At 33.7% G+C, this 17,769-nt stretch overlaps 1 protein-coding gene across 1 annotated transcript; it reads right to left on the bottom strand.

Moving 5' to 3' along the window:
- Positions 1-507: 507 nt before the first annotated feature.
- On the bottom strand, positions 508-7,050 carry LOC123315079 (D-aspartate oxidase-like). Its single transcript, XM_044900640.1, has 4 exons — positions 6,792-7,050; positions 3,656-3,779; positions 2,732-3,034; positions 508-965 (listed from the first exon to the last, which is right to left on the bottom strand). Exons 1-4 carry the CDS (start codon positions 6,986-6,988, stop codon positions 573-575), a joined length of 1,017 nt encoding a protein of 338 aa, XP_044756575.1. The 5' UTR covers positions 6,989-7,050; the 3' UTR covers positions 508-572.
- Positions 7,051-17,769: the final 10,719 nt, after the last annotated feature.

The raw sequence follows: 17,769 nt of genomic DNA, 5'->3' as shown, positions 1-17,769 counted from the left end.
TCATTTTAGCAGCCATTCCGTATTCAGCAATATTCTTCCTTCATTATTTCCAATTGCAAAACTTCCTCTACTTAGGTAGGTACCTACTCCAATTCTGAAATGCACATATGCTTTATTCTCCATATCCTTTTCATTAATTGGAAACCCAGGTGTATTCTGTCGTAGAGCATTTTCATTAATTGAGATACGGAATGTAGTTAGAGTTCCAGAAATACAATCATAACTTATGTTTAAATTGATATTTATACTGAGTGCATATGCGTTCATTCCAATGCCCATTTTCTGTTAGTTTTCCGCTTAACATTAGCTGGAATGTAGCTACCTTTTGATTCGCAAATAATCTCAAACATACATTCGAATCAGATCCGATAATACAGAAAATCTCATCTTTTTCTTTCATGTTACATGACCAATTTTAATATTGGCAGCAAATATGACGCTTAAATTTTATATTCCAGAATGAATGAAAATCTGAAAACGAGTCGGAAATTCCCATGAAACATCTAGTTTTAGTGTCAACCATTATTATTTTATTGTTACCCTGTACATATATTATTCTGAAATTGAATTTTTCATAGTTTGCTCTGCTTCTCGGTGAGCATATCCCTCACTAATTGTACCGCATTCAGAGATGTTCCTGGAGAGAACGTAATTCCCTGTCCTCCATGCCCATAATTATGGACAATTTTCACCAGTTTTGATCCAACAAGTCTATACTCCTTCTCCACTCTGGTTGGTACTCGATAGGGTCGCAAGCCCACTCTGTATTCCACTAATTGCCCTTTATTCAAACTTGGAATCATGTTTTTGCATCTTTCCTCCATTGACAATGCATCGTATCGGTTAACGGCCGTATCGTATGACTCATATTGCCTACAACCTCCCAAAATGACGTTTTCAAAACTTGGAATAACGTAGGTGTCCCATTCCCCGAAAACAAATTCTTTAATCCAAGGGGCTCTCACCTAAAAAATGCATTTAGATATTTGTTATTGTTCGAACAAGAATTTATATTTGTTTTGTTTCATTGTCATTTTATTAATTGTTCATTCTATTCTCATATTTTCAACTTAACTTTCATTATTCCCTTAGGTATGGTGTCCGAGTTAAAGTGTCCCTATTCCTTATTGTGGAAACTGAAGGAGCTAGAGGAAAAAGTTGAAAATAAAATTTGTCTGTAATCGATTGAATTTTTATTTTTTATAGCTCACCTTAATACAGGGTGCTCAGTTTTTTTCCTGTTGGTATAAACTTTCTTATTTTAAATGGAACACCCTGTATTATTGCATTCTTGAATTCCTTGTCAAATTTTAAGGTTACTTTGATTTGACAACCATGGTCCTATATAGCACCGATTCTGAGATATTCGACTTTTTCCTATAATTTTAACAACTGTAGGTGCTCACTAAAATAGCTGGCACTAGTTTTCTAATGAATGTATAAAGACGAAATTTTGCCCAGTTCTTGTCAATATATTGGATCATACGTTACATCTCTATTTTTAGCAATCTGATATACAGGGCCTTCAAAAATTGAAGTTGAATATTCAAATAGAAGTTCAATCACAACTTAATTTTTTCAAATGGCAACCCATAATTTTTTTCTTGTTCATCATGAAGAGCAGGTTAAAATGAGCAAAAAATGTATTTAAACTTTTTCTGTAAAGTGAATAGTTTCAGAAATATAGACGAAAAAGTGCATTTTCCCGTAAGAACCAACGATAATTAATTGATTAAGTTGATAGAATATGGTAACTAATCAAATTAGCACTTATCTAATTGTGTATTTTGGAGTTTTTTTGTGTTGTCAGACAACTACTTGATTATTTTGATAAAAATGTATCTGTTAGTTGAGTCTCCCTTTAAAATTGAAATAAATTATTTTCATTGGGTGCGAGTACTGAAAATGGGTAAAAGAGTTTTTGTCTTTCATTAGTCAATCTAGTTGATTAAATATATCAAAAAAATCAAAGCCAACTATACAGCAGCAAAACTAATTAATAATTATCCTTGGTTCTTGCGGGAAAATGCATTTTTTCTTCCACATTTCTGAAAGTATTCACTTTACGGAAAAAGTTTGAATACATTTTTTGCTTATTTCAACCTGCTCTACATGACTAATAAGAAAAAAATATAGGTTGCCCTTTGAAAAAATGAAGTTTTGATTGAACTTCTATTTGAATTTTTAACTTACTTCAATTTTTGAAGACCCTGAATATCAGATTGCTAAAAATAGAAATGTAACGTATGATCAAATATGTTGACAAGAGCTGGGCAAAATTTGGTACTGATATATTCAATAGGAAACTAGTATCAGCTATTTTAGTGAGCACCTACAGCTGTCAAAATTTTAGGAAAACGTCGAATATCTCAGAATCGGTGCTATATAGGACCATGGTTGTTTAACCAAAGTGACCTAAAATTTTACAAGGAATTCAAAAATATTATAATATACAGGGTGTTCCATTTAAAATAAGAATGTTGATACCAACAGGGAAAAAACTGAGCACCCTGAATTAAGGTGGGCTATAAAAAATAAGAGTTCAATCGATTGCAGACAAGTTTTGTATTCAACTTTTTTCTCTAGCTCCTTTAGTTTCCACAATAAGATATAGGTACACTTATCAGACACCCTGTACAAAAATATTCCTTTAGGTTAAAACTTGTTAGAAATACCTAGTAATATTAAAGATCACAACTATTATTGATCACTCGAAAAAAAAATTACTCACAATAGACAACTGTCCTCTCAATGGAAAAACTGCTTTATCCTTGCATAAAAATTTAGCGCCCATACCAGTGCAGTTGACTAATATGTCAAAATCGTCACAAACTTCAGCAAATGATGATACCTTTCTTTTTTCAACCTTTATTCCTAGATCCTCAATAATATTTGCAGTCCATTTCAAATAATTTCCGGGTACAGTTTGCAAAGTTGTGAAGTAACTTCCATATTTCCATCCTCCTGGATACATTGCCATCTCATCTTCTTCAGCCGCCCTGTATAATGGTAGTAATTTCTCCAGCCATTCATTCTGCGATATTTGTAAGGTGAGTTTACATCATTTCGTGTTTTATTCGTATTTTATCGAATATCAAGAGAAATCTTGTCTTATATTTTACATGATTTATTTGATGACCTGACATAATAGAAGAGTTAAAGTTTAAAGTAGAGGTATATTTTATTGGGAGTACAAATTAATTTGGCAGCTTTTTAAAAAGCGCTTTGACTCAACAGTCAAAGCGCCCTTCTGAAACCAGAAGGGTTGGACATCAGTCTATAATACTCAGTTCATATCGCTTTGAATTCATTACAAAACCATATTTATTTATTGTGTTAAATATGGTAGATTATGTGCATTTGCGAAAGGTTTTTGTTCTCAACTTAAATTGAAAGAAAAGTGCAGCTGAAATAATGCATCGAATGCTTGTGGAACTTTACGGTGACAATCTCCTGATGCACATATAAATCAAGTAATGCTTTCGATATTTCAAGAATGGTAATTTCACCATTGAAAACAAGCTTCTCAATGAACAGCCAAAAAAAAATAAGAGCAATAAAAAAATAATTTTCGATTTCTAATGTAGCTTCTTACGAACTTGACTGAATTGATTCAGTTTTGAAAAATTACATTCAGCAACTTATGGAATATTACCTTTACAATATGTGGATGATCCCTTGAAAAGATATACCCTGATAATTCTCTCACGCCGGTCATCTCAAAATTTTGAGTTCGTCTAATATTATTCCAGTAATTATAGGAATCAACTAGCCATTTTCTGTAACAAAATGAAGTGAATCGAACCATTGACTACCATCAGAAGGATTTAAAATTGTCGGCACATTTTTCGTTTAATACACAATATACTAACACAAAAAATAACATGAAAGGATCCCAGTGCACGAATCCATCTTAATTACGATATACAGGGTGTGGCGTAATGAACGGATATATGGTGCCTTTAGGTAGAGGACCTTATGGCGGTTCAGAAAAATATATTTTACGTTTAGTAAAAGTCCCTTGGTTTTCGAGATATTGGAGATTCTCGAAAATTCAAGAAAATTACACCATCCGCCACACGTTTTGCAGACGATACTCAAAATAAAGGAATTTTTTCAAACTGTTTTTAGGATAGTATTCCTGGATAGATACTCTATCGAATGTAATTTATTATTTTTGGGACATATGAATAGTTTTTCATAAAAAAAAGATCTAACACAAATTTTCTGTTTTGCTCATTTTTTTTCCCAAGTTCAACATAGCGTGGTGTAAAAAATAATATGGTTCCTGAGTGCCAATGCAAGGAAAAACATGCCCATTTCATTGAGATTCCGAAATGGTATAACTCTCTGTGTTTTCAGCTTTTGTCACAAAATAAATTTCAAATTCCTATTGCAATCAGTCGAGGCCTAGTTTAATGTAAACCCTGTTTCTAAAATTTTTAGCAGTTAAAATGAGAAATGAAAGCAGAATAAAGCAATCATTCATAAGAAGGTATAGAGCATGTACTCAAGCTCATGATGGCCACTTAGAGCACCTTCTTCTTCTTCTTCTTAACGAAAGCTAACAGCTTGTTACACCCATTTCAGTCCCCTTCTTCTCGTTCCTGCGATATGGAGCTCCAACTGTCTTTCCATCTTTTTGGCGGTCTTCCTGGAGGTCGCTTTGATGTTGGTTTTCCATTTCTTACAACCTTCGCCAGTCTGTCATCTCCCATCCGTGACACATGCTCGTTCCAATATCTCCTTCTCGCTCGCATCCACCTCACCACGTCTTCAGTCTGGCATTCCTCTCTGATGTCACTGCTTCTCCTCTGATCTCTGAGCGTATTACCAGTAATTGACCTGAGTACTTTCATCTCATTTGTGCGTGCCATCCTTTTTGTTTCGGCCGTGTCAGCTCGTGTTTCCGCCGTGTATGTCATTACAGGTCTAACGCATGCTTTGTAAATTCTGACTTTGCTGGTGGTTGTCATATAGTTATTTTTCCAGATGGTGTTTCTTAGTGCACCTGCAATTCTGGCCGCTTTATTTATCTGATGCCTTACACCTTCCTTCAAGTTCCCATATGGTGAGATCACTGTACCCAGATAATTCAATTCGGAAACCTGTTCTATTATGTTGTTATCAAGCTCCAATTTACATCGGCGCGGTTCTCTAGCAATCACCATAGTTTTAGTTTTAGTGGTTGATATTTCCATGCTTAGCTTGTGAGCCTCTCTGTTGAACGCCCGAAGCAACCACTGCAGACCATCCTCACTATCCGCAAACAGCACTGCATCATCCGCATAGCATAAGATCCTCACAACTTTGTCTCCCATTCTGTACCCATGCTTCACCTTCCTCACGCTGTCAACTATTCTGTCCATAGAACTTAGAGCACCATTTGTGAAATTTAATTCAATGAAACGATTATTTTGAAATTGTTTATATGCAATAAAGCAATGATTCATTACAAGGTGTAGACTGTAGACAATGTATCAGAACTCATGGTGGCCAATTTAAACATCATTTGTGAAACTTTATTCAATGAAATGATATTTTAAAATTATTATTTTGTCTCGTTTTCTTTCATTATTGAACCCCACCATTGTGAAATCGAAATTTTCAAGTTAATTTCAAGTAATGAAGTAAATTTCAGCTTCTTTGTAACAAAGGTCTTGACTGAATGTAATAGGAATAAATCTTTAGCTATTTTTCTTGATTACATAAGTTCTTAAACTCACTTCCTTACTTGAAATTCGCTTAAAAATTATTAACTTTATCACTATAAGGCTAAAAAATGAAAGACTACGAGAGAAATAAACAATCTCAAAATATCGTTTCATTGAATCAGGGTTTACATCAAACTAGGCCTCGACTGATTGCAATAGGAATTCATTTTGTAATAAATGCTAAAAACACAGAGAGTTATACCATTTCGAAATCACAATGAAATAGGCAAGTTTTATTATTTTTTACACCACGCTATGTTGAACTTAAATTTGTGTTAGGTCTTTTTTTCATGAAAAACTATTCATGTGTCCAAAAAATAATAAATTACATTCGATAGAGCATCTATTCAGGAATACTATCCAAAAAACAGTTTGAAAAAATTCCTTTATTAGCAGTCTTGCAGGCAAAACGAGTGACGAAGGGTGTAATTTTCGAAAATCCCGAATATGTCGAAAACCAAGGGATTTTTACTAAACATAAAATATATTTTTATGAACCGCCATAAGGTCCCCTACCCGCAGGCACCATATTATCCACTCATTACGCCAAACCCTGTATTTCGATTCTTCATTCTAGAGCATTTTGATCCATTTTACAGATACGATGCAGACATATTTGGATTTTGTGTGTGGATATTCTCAAATCTTATGACAAATCGTTTAACTCATGCTGAACAGATCCGTTCTGAAGGGAATCAATAATCATGTCCAAATCCCAAAATCGCATATGAATTTTTCGTCATATACAGGGCGAGTTTTTGACCTGTAGGTACATATATTTCAACAGAAGATTAATTCCTATATAATGAAAAGATGAAGAAAAATATCGATTTTTTTTTGAATAGGTCATGCATGAAGCTGTTGATTTCAGGCTTCAGAAAAAAGTGTTCCTTTCGACCTCAAGAATCTGCTGTTAAATATATGTGGGTACAAGTTAAAGATCCACATTGTCCACATATATTCTTCCCTATTGAAATTTTGAGGACACGAAGAACAAAAGTTTCCGAGTGTTCTTCCAAAATGAAAATGTTTGTTTCTTATTCAAATGTGAGAAGAATTCAATTAATGAATACAAACCTTGTCCTCTCCTCGTTTCCTGCAAGATTTCCGCCTTCTGGTGAGAATATCCCAGCAGCAACATAGCTGGTCGTTTCATTCTGAAACTTTTCTGAAATGATATGCACTGAAGCGTTTCGAAATTCTTTCTTAAGTTCAATGACTGTTGTCGACCCAACAATACCGGCACCCAAAACTGCAATCTTCAGATCGCTCATCTCTGTAGGGAATCGTAACGAAGTTTCTGATTTTGTAAACAACTGAGACTGACATTTCCATATCTAAATTTTGATTCATTTATGTATCGAAGATATTCTTACCCAGCTTGTTTTGAGAACATAGTCGTCTCAAGAAGGAGAAAATGGGGATATCCTAAGAAACTTTTTATCTTGACTTCATTTAAAATTTTGTGTTAGAAAAGTTAATTGCACAAAAATCTGCAGAGTGAGTAAAAAGTACCGCACAGTATTAACATCTTCGGTATTTTATATTTTGCAGAAAAATTCTCGTAATTTCATTGAATTTTCGACCAAAAAATAAGATTTTTCAAACTTTTCTAAGGAAATTGACTTGAAAAGTTCTAACAAAAAATTATAAGTCGGCGGATGATAGTGTCAATGGTTTCAAGTGGAGGGGAATATTAAGATTATTTTTCAACTACTCCCTGCAAATGGATAATATTGATCGTATGATACCAAACTGAAAGTGTTATATTTGTATTGGAATTTTTTGTTCCATCACTTAATCTGTTTTACATTCTCCAGAGCTGTTTTTCAGGAAGCGGCATTAGAATGAAATATTTTTTAAACGTCTGTCAAGGTAGAAAATGACCTATAATAATAAGTAGATAAAAAATGATACGATTTAGATGTAAACTAAATTAACAACACATCTACACGAAGATCGAAGTGCTCTCCTAATTATGTGAATTTGATGTTTTTTAAGCTTCTATACCACTGGAATTAACATTCATCAACGATATGCTATTATTCGAAAGATACATCAACTTGAGATAACCTTATAACGTAGATATCAATGGAAAATATTCACACCTAAAAATAAATGATTTTTATAAAGTACTACTGCAATATTTTGATGTGTAATTCTTTTATTTCACGTGAAGGACTATAGAACTCAACCCTACCACCTCGACGATAATATTTGCTGTAAGAATAACATTCAATTCTTCAAATCTTCAGTTCAATTCAATTCTTCATTCATCATAACAAATATAAACTATGTTATAAACAGAAGTACAGAGTCATACAATCTAAACTTAGGTTTGTATATTATATGACCCTTGCAAATATATTGACCAAAAAAAAAAAAAAGAAAACCAAATACATAATATTTCATTATGGAAAGTAAAGTGCTCATGCATGGGTTTTTTCAAAGGTAACACATATACTATGTATCAATGCCGATGTCATATTGAATATTGAAAAGGGAGAACAAAATTTTGAAAAACTTGATTAATTGAAAATATGGAAATATTAATAGGACATTTCAAGGAATGAAATGTAAAACTGCGTAAATACCTAATCATATTTTCATGAGAAATTGAGAAAATTTTCGAATAGAATCCAATCATACTTAATGATAATGAATGTCCCTCCCTTCATTAACCGTTATTGATCCTAAATATAAATTTTCAAAAAAATATTTTCCATCCATCTAAACATGTTTCATTTCACACATAAAACGGTTGAGACATAAGAAATATGTTTCAATAAACATAATTATTCTTTCCTCATGAAATATTAAGGGTTGGGTCGTTGGGATGACTATGTGCGATGGGGTAAAATGATGGTTTTCATTACAAGAGATGTACCCCTCGAGAATAAAATAAAATTATCCGGGTTGTTTTTCAGAATTACATTTTTGTTAACTTAAAAGGGTTGTTTCCTTTTCTATGTGGCCTCTGGCCAATACTCTGAGGTATTGGTTTTGTATGAATCGTTCAGTTTCAGTGTCAGCTGAAAAAAAAGTATCTGATACAAATACAAAATTTGATATTTCTGGATTCTGATCTTCATTATCGAATGAAAAAGTTTGTTCGAATTCACTTATATTCTTATTCGTAGTTCAAATCCTTTGCTTGAACGTGTACCAATCTCTCAAATTAATCAGAAGAATAGCTGGAGAATGCAGACTAACTTAATTCATCAAATGCTTGCCTACCGAGAAATATTGTTTCGGGTTTTCTTTCAGAAATCCATTCAATATTGAAATCTTCTGTTTTATTCCTAGGATTAGTCGAACCCGGAACTTAGAAAACAAATTCCAGAGCTTTTCGAACAATATAATATAAATCTCAACTGATCCTGATGATAAATTACGAATTCCAAGAAATTATTTCTTGACTAATCTTGGCGGAGAAGCGGACAAGATTAATTATAATACAATTTTTCATTCAAATAAATGTACATATTTGTGAATTCTATCCTTTGAGGAAGGAAATATTGCTCCTTTGCAATTTATACAATAAGGGAGGACATTGAACAGGATTTAGATTCAGAACATAATTTTTTGGAAACTGAATTTGAGCACATTCAACTTATGAATTAGGGAAATCCGAAATATTCCCACAACACAAATCAAAATTATTATTTATTTATTTATTTAGTTTAAGTGTCTTGACTTCAGAGGTCATTGACACGGTTACAGTCTATTTTTTTACTATATGTGTACAATGTAAAATTTCAAATCTGACTGTACAGTTGAGTTGCCTTAAGGTAATTGATTAGATTTCCGAAGTTTGTGGAGTTGTGAAGAATTTCCTTTAGGTTCGACTCTATTTTGTAGGATCTCCTCTCGTTTTCATAGTGCGAGCACTCCACCAGAAAGTGTGGGATTGTGAGAGGGCTGCTACAAATCAAAATTGAAAAGGGTATAAATGGATAGAAAAGTAGGATTTTCATATAATTTTTTTTAGCAATCCCTGGTTAAGATACAGCTTCCGAAGGATGAAACCTGAAAAGCAATATTCAATTTTTTCTTAGAAACCAGAAAACTGACAGAAATGAAACTGAGCAGGCATTATATAGGATAGAGAAGGCCATCAAAAAATTTTGGGGTGTTTCTACACTTTAATTGCAAATATATCGAAAATTCTTGAGAATTTTGATATTGAGCTTTCCAAGAGGAAAGTTCTATTCTTGAAGTTTTATCCAGCTTTGTTTCATTTTTACACATTAAAAATATATCTATTGATTATATTGGCCGATCCGACAAAGTATGAGATCAATTTCTCAAAAAAACTGTTAATTCGAACCGAATTTTTTTATGTTTTGTGCAACCTTGAAACTAAATATTCTATTACCTATATTGGGATTCCCAGAATTTTGGGTACAAAGCAACCCAGGATGAAACCTTCCATTCTCCTTGGTTTTTTCAACATGAATTACAAGGTGTCCCTCTTCAATGACGAATCACAAAACGTCAGCCTTAGTTCTGTACCAAAAAAAACTTTTTTTAAAATATAATCAATCCGTATCTCTCAACCTTGCCTAGACCCTTATATTATCTTAAATATACTGTACACCATTTGTTAAAAATGAATTGTCTCATATCGTTGATGACATTCTTGTAACTAAGCTTCGAAAACCTTCTTATAGCAAATGAAAAATTAACCAAATATAACTCTAGCTCTATTTTCATCTTACTGACTACGGCTGGGCTGCGTCAGTGATTCAATTCCGAAACTTTGCCACGAAAAGGCATGTTATTATATCTGAAAATAGGATCTATAGCACAAAAACGGTCCCCACAACATTTCACTCTCTGCAGATAAACTTCCTAACGAACCCGAAATCATAAAGCCAATGGAGTTTGCAAAAGATAAGAGCGAATGAAATGATTCCTAAAGGTGTATGGAAATAATTGATGATTTATCCCGTTCCACCCTTATATTCGTCTTTGTGTCCCGTTATCCTAATGGTTTCCACTCAATAGCACAATTAGTACATCATTAGCAACGAGGAAAATGATAAAGATAGGAATAACTGTGAACGCCCTTCCAAAATATAAAACGACCTGATATAGTAGATATCGGAGTATTTCATGGCAAAATGGAAACGAAACGTTAACTCAGTATCTTGAACGTTGCGTGATGAACGTTCTTCGATATTATGTAGAAAATAACTAATTCGAATTTATTTGAAGTTAAACTTCCAAAGAAAAGTTTTTATTTCTACATTTTCTACAGGATTATTCAAATCCTGAAACTTGAGATATTACAGGAAATGATATGACGATTAAGTTAAACTTAACTTATTCAAATTTTGTTAGCTTAATGCCAGTTTGCACCGACTTTACGTCGGTTAGCCTAACCTAACCTAACTATACGAGGTTCTATTGAAAAATTCTTAGACTACTATAGAACCAAACAAAATTTTAATGTCAAAATATTTTATTACTCAACATATTCTCCTCTTAATTGGATACATTTATTACAGCGAACCTGCAACGTCTCTACACCTTTAAAAAAAATGTCTCTTTTTGCTCTGCAAACCAGAACTCCGCAGCTTTTATTACCTCCTCCTTGAAAGAAAATTTACGACCTTTAAAACTTTTTTTCATTAGAGGAAAGAGATGATAGTCGGATGGAGCCAATTCTAGTAATTCAAACCTTAATCACGAATTTTTTGCATGGCAACACGAGATTTGTGTGCAGGGGCGTTGTCCTGCAAAAACAAAACACCTTTGGATACAGTGGTCAGTTATGTCGAATAGTAATTTCCGGTTATTGTTCTTCCCTTATCCAAAAAATCAATCATGATTACTCCATGGCCATACCAAAAACTGGAAAAAAAACTTTTCCAGCAGATTTTTGGACACAAAACTTCTCAGGTCTTGGAGAACGAGAGTGTCGCCATTCCATCGATTGTTGCTTTGTTTCTGGATCGAAGAAATGTACCCAAGTCTCATCCATAGTAACAATTGGTTTTAAGAAGTCTACATCGTTTTCAAATCGAGCACAAATCGAACGCGATGCTTTTGGTCAACATCCAAACATTTGGCAATTTTTCTCATGTCCAAATTGACGTGAACTATAGGATGAACGCGTTCGTATGAAATATTCAGTGCTTCAGATATCCGTTTTAGCCCAATTCGACGGTCTGATAAAATCATGTCATGAACTGCATCCATATTTTCGGGGACTGACTGACAGAAACTGGCCTTCCCGATCGGTCATCATCTTCAATGGAAAATTCACCTTTTTTGAAGCTTGCAGTCTAATTACTCACGGTCGCAAACGAATGACATTGATCACCAAGGATATTAAGCATATATTCGTAAATCTGCCTACCTCTAAACCCTTTTAAATACGGGTGCTTGATGATGGCTCGATACTCCAATTTTTCAATTTTCACAATTTCGGTGGATCTTCTTTCTTTTGATTTATTGCGTTACTGTGGTTTACTTTTTTGGCCTCAAACTTCACACTGACACTTCTAATGAGTTATTGTTCGTAGCTATGGTAACGCAATATTTTTTTATGCATGGAACTGGTCTAGGCTAACTAGAAACCAATACATCCTCGTGTAATCTTTGGTCACAAGCTTAACGTTTTGTCATACTTATTGCAGTGACTGGTAACTACTATAGAAATGAGAGAAATAAGCTCCTAAGACTTATCTTGATGCCTGCCTTGAATAAGCTGGTAAAAGCAAGCATGGGAGATATAGGGTGGGAAAGTTTTTTCACAATAAGAAATGATTGAGATACTTTTCCATTCTTTGAAGCAGCGTTTCTCAACCTCCTTTTTTTTAAATGTCGTAGGGCGTTTTCATCTTTAGGTGAGGATTGAGTAAACGTAGGTAAGCAGGATAGGGAATTATCCTATTTTCAATTCGGGATTGAACAAACCAAAAAAAACTGGCTGAAAGGCGAATGTTTTTCAACATTTTGGCTATCAGGCAGGGTTGAACTGTATAATCGAGGCTGAAATTCAATTACATGCAGGAAGCAACACTCACGCTCACCCTACGATTACGCACGTTTCTAGAAAACAATATTCCCGTATCTCTTTTATTCACCACATAAGAGAATTGACTTCCTCGATGATTTTCTCCCGGAAGAAGGGACGTGATCAGGAATACAAGAGACATTTTCCCGTGCATATCATGTTTGAGGATAGGGTGAAAAAAATCAACTTATATAGGTTCCAAGTTTTTTTGGCAATGGAATGAAATAACACTAAGCGATCATCAAGGATGATTTATGATTAAAAACGGAAACTGTCTTCTTCGATCAAACCCTTTACCCAGTCAGTACTTTTACAATTAGATTAAGATTACCATAAAAAATAAATTGTTTTTAAGAGGTATGCAAAGGAACACTACCTAGAGCAAAAAATTTCTAAATTCCGATAAAAAAGTGAAGTTCTCCACGATGTGGTGGTTGAATAATTTTTCCTAGTAAAAATCAGGTAATTCAATTTTGAAAAAACAAATATGTCATGGCTTATACTATACAGGGTGATTCATAACTATTGGAACATAGGCTAAGGGCAGATTGTTTGTACCAAAATATGGCGATAGGACCAAATATACCTCAATAAAATATTGCTGTGGAAAAAGATAGAGGGCGTTAAAGTGGATTTTTTTATCGTTTTTTGCTAATAATTTCACTGTATATTTTTTCATTTCGTTTTTAAGAAAAACACAATTGAACAGTTCAGAGCATCGAAAGGGGATTTGAAGTAACGATTTATTTATTTCGACGATAAAGCATAATTAAAAACAATTTAACATAAAAAGAATAAACTTAAATTAAATGTTCTACGTGGCCTTCTCCAACATCGATGCCTTTTCTAATTCTTTTAATAAAGGACTTTCGAACTGCGAAGAAAATATTATTCCGTCCCCTTATATAAAATTCAACTTTAACGCCCTCTATCTTTTTCCAAAGCAACATTTTATTGAGGTATATTTGGTCCTATCGCCATATTTTGGTCCAAACAATCTGCCCTTACCCTATGTCCCAATAGTTATGACTATTATTTATTATTTATACACCCTGTATAAAACCTATCGAAAGTCTCAGAAAACATCGCCCACTTGGGAATTTTTCATGATTATATACCTTATGATTTTTAACAGAGTGGGTGTTCTAGGTATGAAATCAAAAGTGTTTCTCACATAATCTGCATATACACGGTGACAATTTGAAATCTTTCCAGGGCAATTATGTCACGACAAGGATGTTTTCAGAAAAAATGCTGGAACAGGTCAATTAGGGGGACATATTTTGAGCAGAATTGTAAGCCGAAATCTCTTCAAACCTAGGTGTAGGGGCTATCACCCCTAAATTCTTCATAGGGAATAGAGGGTGAGCTAAACCTCATTTGGAAGACAATATGTTCCTCTACATAGTCATTGTCTTTCAATTGAGGTATAGCTCACCCTCTATTCCCTAATAAGAATTTAGTGGTGGCAACCCCTACACCTATGATTGAGGAGATTTTGGCTTACAATTTTGCTAGAAACTTGACCTGTTCTAGCATTTTCTCTGAAAACATCCTTGCCTAGACATAATTGGCCTGGCATATTATCAGCCCCTGTAACTTCTTCAAGGTCTCAATAAAAATTTGCAAACCATAGTTTCATGTAGAGGGTCAAGTGACCTTTCAATTGAGGTATAGCTCACCACCTATTCTCTATTGACAATTTAGGGATGATAGCTCGTACACCTAGAGTTGAGGAGATTTCGGCTTACAATTCTGCTATGTCCCCCTACGAATAGAAATTGACCTGTTCAGGCATTTTTTCTGAAAACATCCTTGTCGTGACATAATTGGACTGGCAAGTTTTCAAATTGTCACCCTGTATGCTGCAAAATAAACATAGAAAAGAAAAAGGAGAGAATGGACTTCTACGAATACAAGTTTTGTTACTGAAGTAACTAAAAGTAACGAGAAACAATTTAAAATCAATATTTCACTCACGAGGAGGAAAAATGTAGAAAAAACATCTTCAGGAGCATCGCCGGTACGCAGAGGGCTTGTGATAGGACGTAATTTAGCTCATACAAAACAGAGAAGAACCATTAAATGCAGATGCCCTTGCTTATGAAGAATGGGCGTGAGTTGATGCTCTCAAACAAGCGAAAGGTGTGTCTGGTTTTCTGTTTTTGACCACGCTATGAGCGCAGGCATTGTTGATGATGATCTATGGACAAAAAAATCTTATTCAGAAATTTCCAAGTTTCTGAGTCATCAACTAAGCAATTTCGATGGCCACTTCCGCTCCCCCTCACGTTTAAGGAACCGAACCGAAGGGTCCAAAGTGTAAGGGTGGAAATGGTGATTAGTGGGATCACAGATAGGACACTTTTTGTCTGTAACAATTGGCGGAGGGTTTGGGTTTCTAGTCCAGACGTGTATTATCGATTCATTCAAGATCAACCCTTGTTATTTAAGGCATTGTAGGCAGGAAGTTCGCAACCACGAGAAGAAATAATCAGTCTGAATTGAAGGTTCAATCATTAACAAGGGTTTCAATGAAATCTGACTAACTGAAAAAAATTCACTAGGTTCACCTAGTGAATTCTTTTTCTATTTCATCCGATGTGACTTCGTAGAATGTCTATTTCAGTACTGTATCATATTTTTTATCAAGCCTCCCTATCGGTTTTTTGACGAAGTCTATGAAATAATAGGCAATTTTAATTGTACCCATTAAAAGGTTAGGTGTAAAATATATTTACAATGAGATATTAGAACCAATAACGGAATAACCTTGTATTATTATAATAAAATCGAAATTTCATTAAATGATGCTATTTTCATTTTTTCTCGTTATATTCATAAAAGGATATTGGCAGAGTCTTGCTGGAGAACATTAACATAAAAATATAAAATTTAACTTGAAAAATTGAAACAGAATATACCAATTGCACAAAATGAGTTTTTAAACTACGACACGTGTTTCGCTATCACAATAGCATCTTCCGGTGAGTGAAGGTAAACACAGTATGATTTAAGTATATTATGTAGATTGATTTATATTCCTCCTTCAAAAAGTAATTTTAATAAAGAATTAAACATAATAAAACATATCGCGGTGAATTAAGTGACAGGATGCTTGCGAAAAAGTTATTGCAAATAGCATTAAAAGAAGTTCATCTTAGTTGAAACTAATCACTAATATAAAATATAAAAATCTTATTTAGGAAAGACTTCTGAAAAGATAGAGGTATTCACCTCTAGGTGAATACATAAGGAATAATAATGATCAAAAGAATGAGGTAGATAAATGTAGAATTTATAAATTCACTTGTACTTTCTTGTAGTGATCGTTCACCTTTTTTTTTGTCAAACTGGTAGAAAATTTCGGAAAAGAATATTATAACACAGACATTGTTTAATCAAGGGCGCTGGAGATTCTACGTTTGCTGAGCATCTATTGAATGGAAGCACAATTTAGACGAAAACTTCGAATACGTATACAGGGTGAGTCTTTCACTCGTACAAATATTTCAACTGTAGATTCGTGAGGTCAAAAGAAAAACTTTTTTTCTTTACCATTTTATCCGAATCGGCTCGTTTAAAAAAATACAGGACTATCTCACAAACGGTTTTATCGACTGAAATGAGAGATGAAATGTAGTTTTTCATTCATTTGATTAATCATTTTGAGCACAAGATATCACCCAAGTATTCCAGTTTTCTTAAAGACCATAACGTACTATAAATATAACAAAAATTCAAAGAACCCAAGCCTTGAAAGTAAGTTGGATGCTATCTAATGAATATTTGAACGCTTTGTGAAATGAGAGTATTCTTCATATTTTCTCGTATAATGTGCCGTTTTCTAGTAATTTGATGTTCAAAAATCAAAAAATTCGAGAAACTGGGTACTTTGAATACAATCCTGTTTAAATGAACCGCAGATGTAATGTCACATATTTTATCGAATGAAATTAATTTCTGAATATAGTTTTTCATTTATTTGATGAAGCTATTTCGGACAGAAGATATCACCCACATCTTTCAGTTTTCTCATTATGACCATTACGGACCATAAAAATACCAAAAATTCGAAGAACTCAACTCTTGAAACTTAGTTGGACGCTGTCTAATGATTATTTGAACCTTTTGTAAAATGAAAGAATTCTGCATGTTTTCTCTTATACAGCGTGTCCCAAAATTAGTGAATCAAACGTCACACCACGATAGAGTAGACAAATACTATCGAATGACACCAACATTAGTTGAGCGAAAATGTACCGTTTCTGAAAAAACCTAACCTAAAGTTGTCGATTTTCGAACTATTTTTTCAATCACAAGGCCAATTTGTGATTAAGGATAACGTTTTTTTCCCATATTATCACCTCTATAGAGGGGGTTTATTCTGAGTAATAAAAATCATGTAGAATAAACAATTGTTTTAATTTACATTTACCTAGGTTATCGATTAACTACTTGAAATGAATTCAGTTAGGGGAGATGTAACAATAATCTTTGTTCAATATAATTTAAAATCGATATCCTTTTTCACAAACTGACCCTGTGATTAAGAAAAATAGTTCGAAAATCGGCAACTTCAGGTATTTTAATAAAATTCGGATTATTTTGGAAACGGTACATTTTCGTTGAACTAATGTTTGGTCTACTCTATCGTCTGACGTTTGATTCACTAGTTTTGGAATAGCCTGTATAATGCGCCGTTTTCGAATAATTTGATATTCAAAAATTAGAAAAGTATCTGTGAAATTTGGAAACTTGGGTACTTTGGATGAATACTCTGTTTAAAAGATCCACAGATATGTAGTGTTACAAATTTTGCTCGATATTCTGAAGGTAATCTTGTTTTTCCAGGGGTGGCACAGCTCTTTGTGAAAACTTGGCTATTTCTTTTTATCAGGGCCGAATCGGAAAAAATGGTATGGGAGAAAAGTGTTCATTTTGACCTAAAGAATCCACTGTTAAAATATTTGTACGAGTTAAAGACCCAACCTGTATAAGCTTAAAGTAGAAACTTAATGTTTTAGA

The sequence above is a fragment of the Coccinella septempunctata genome, chromosome 6, assembly GCF_907165205.1.
Source record: "Coccinella septempunctata chromosome 6, icCocSept1.1, whole genome shotgun sequence".
Lineage (NCBI taxonomy): Eukaryota > Metazoa > Arthropoda > Insecta > Coleoptera > Coccinellidae > Coccinella > Coccinella septempunctata.
This window is presented reverse-complemented; position numbering and strand designations above follow the sequence as displayed.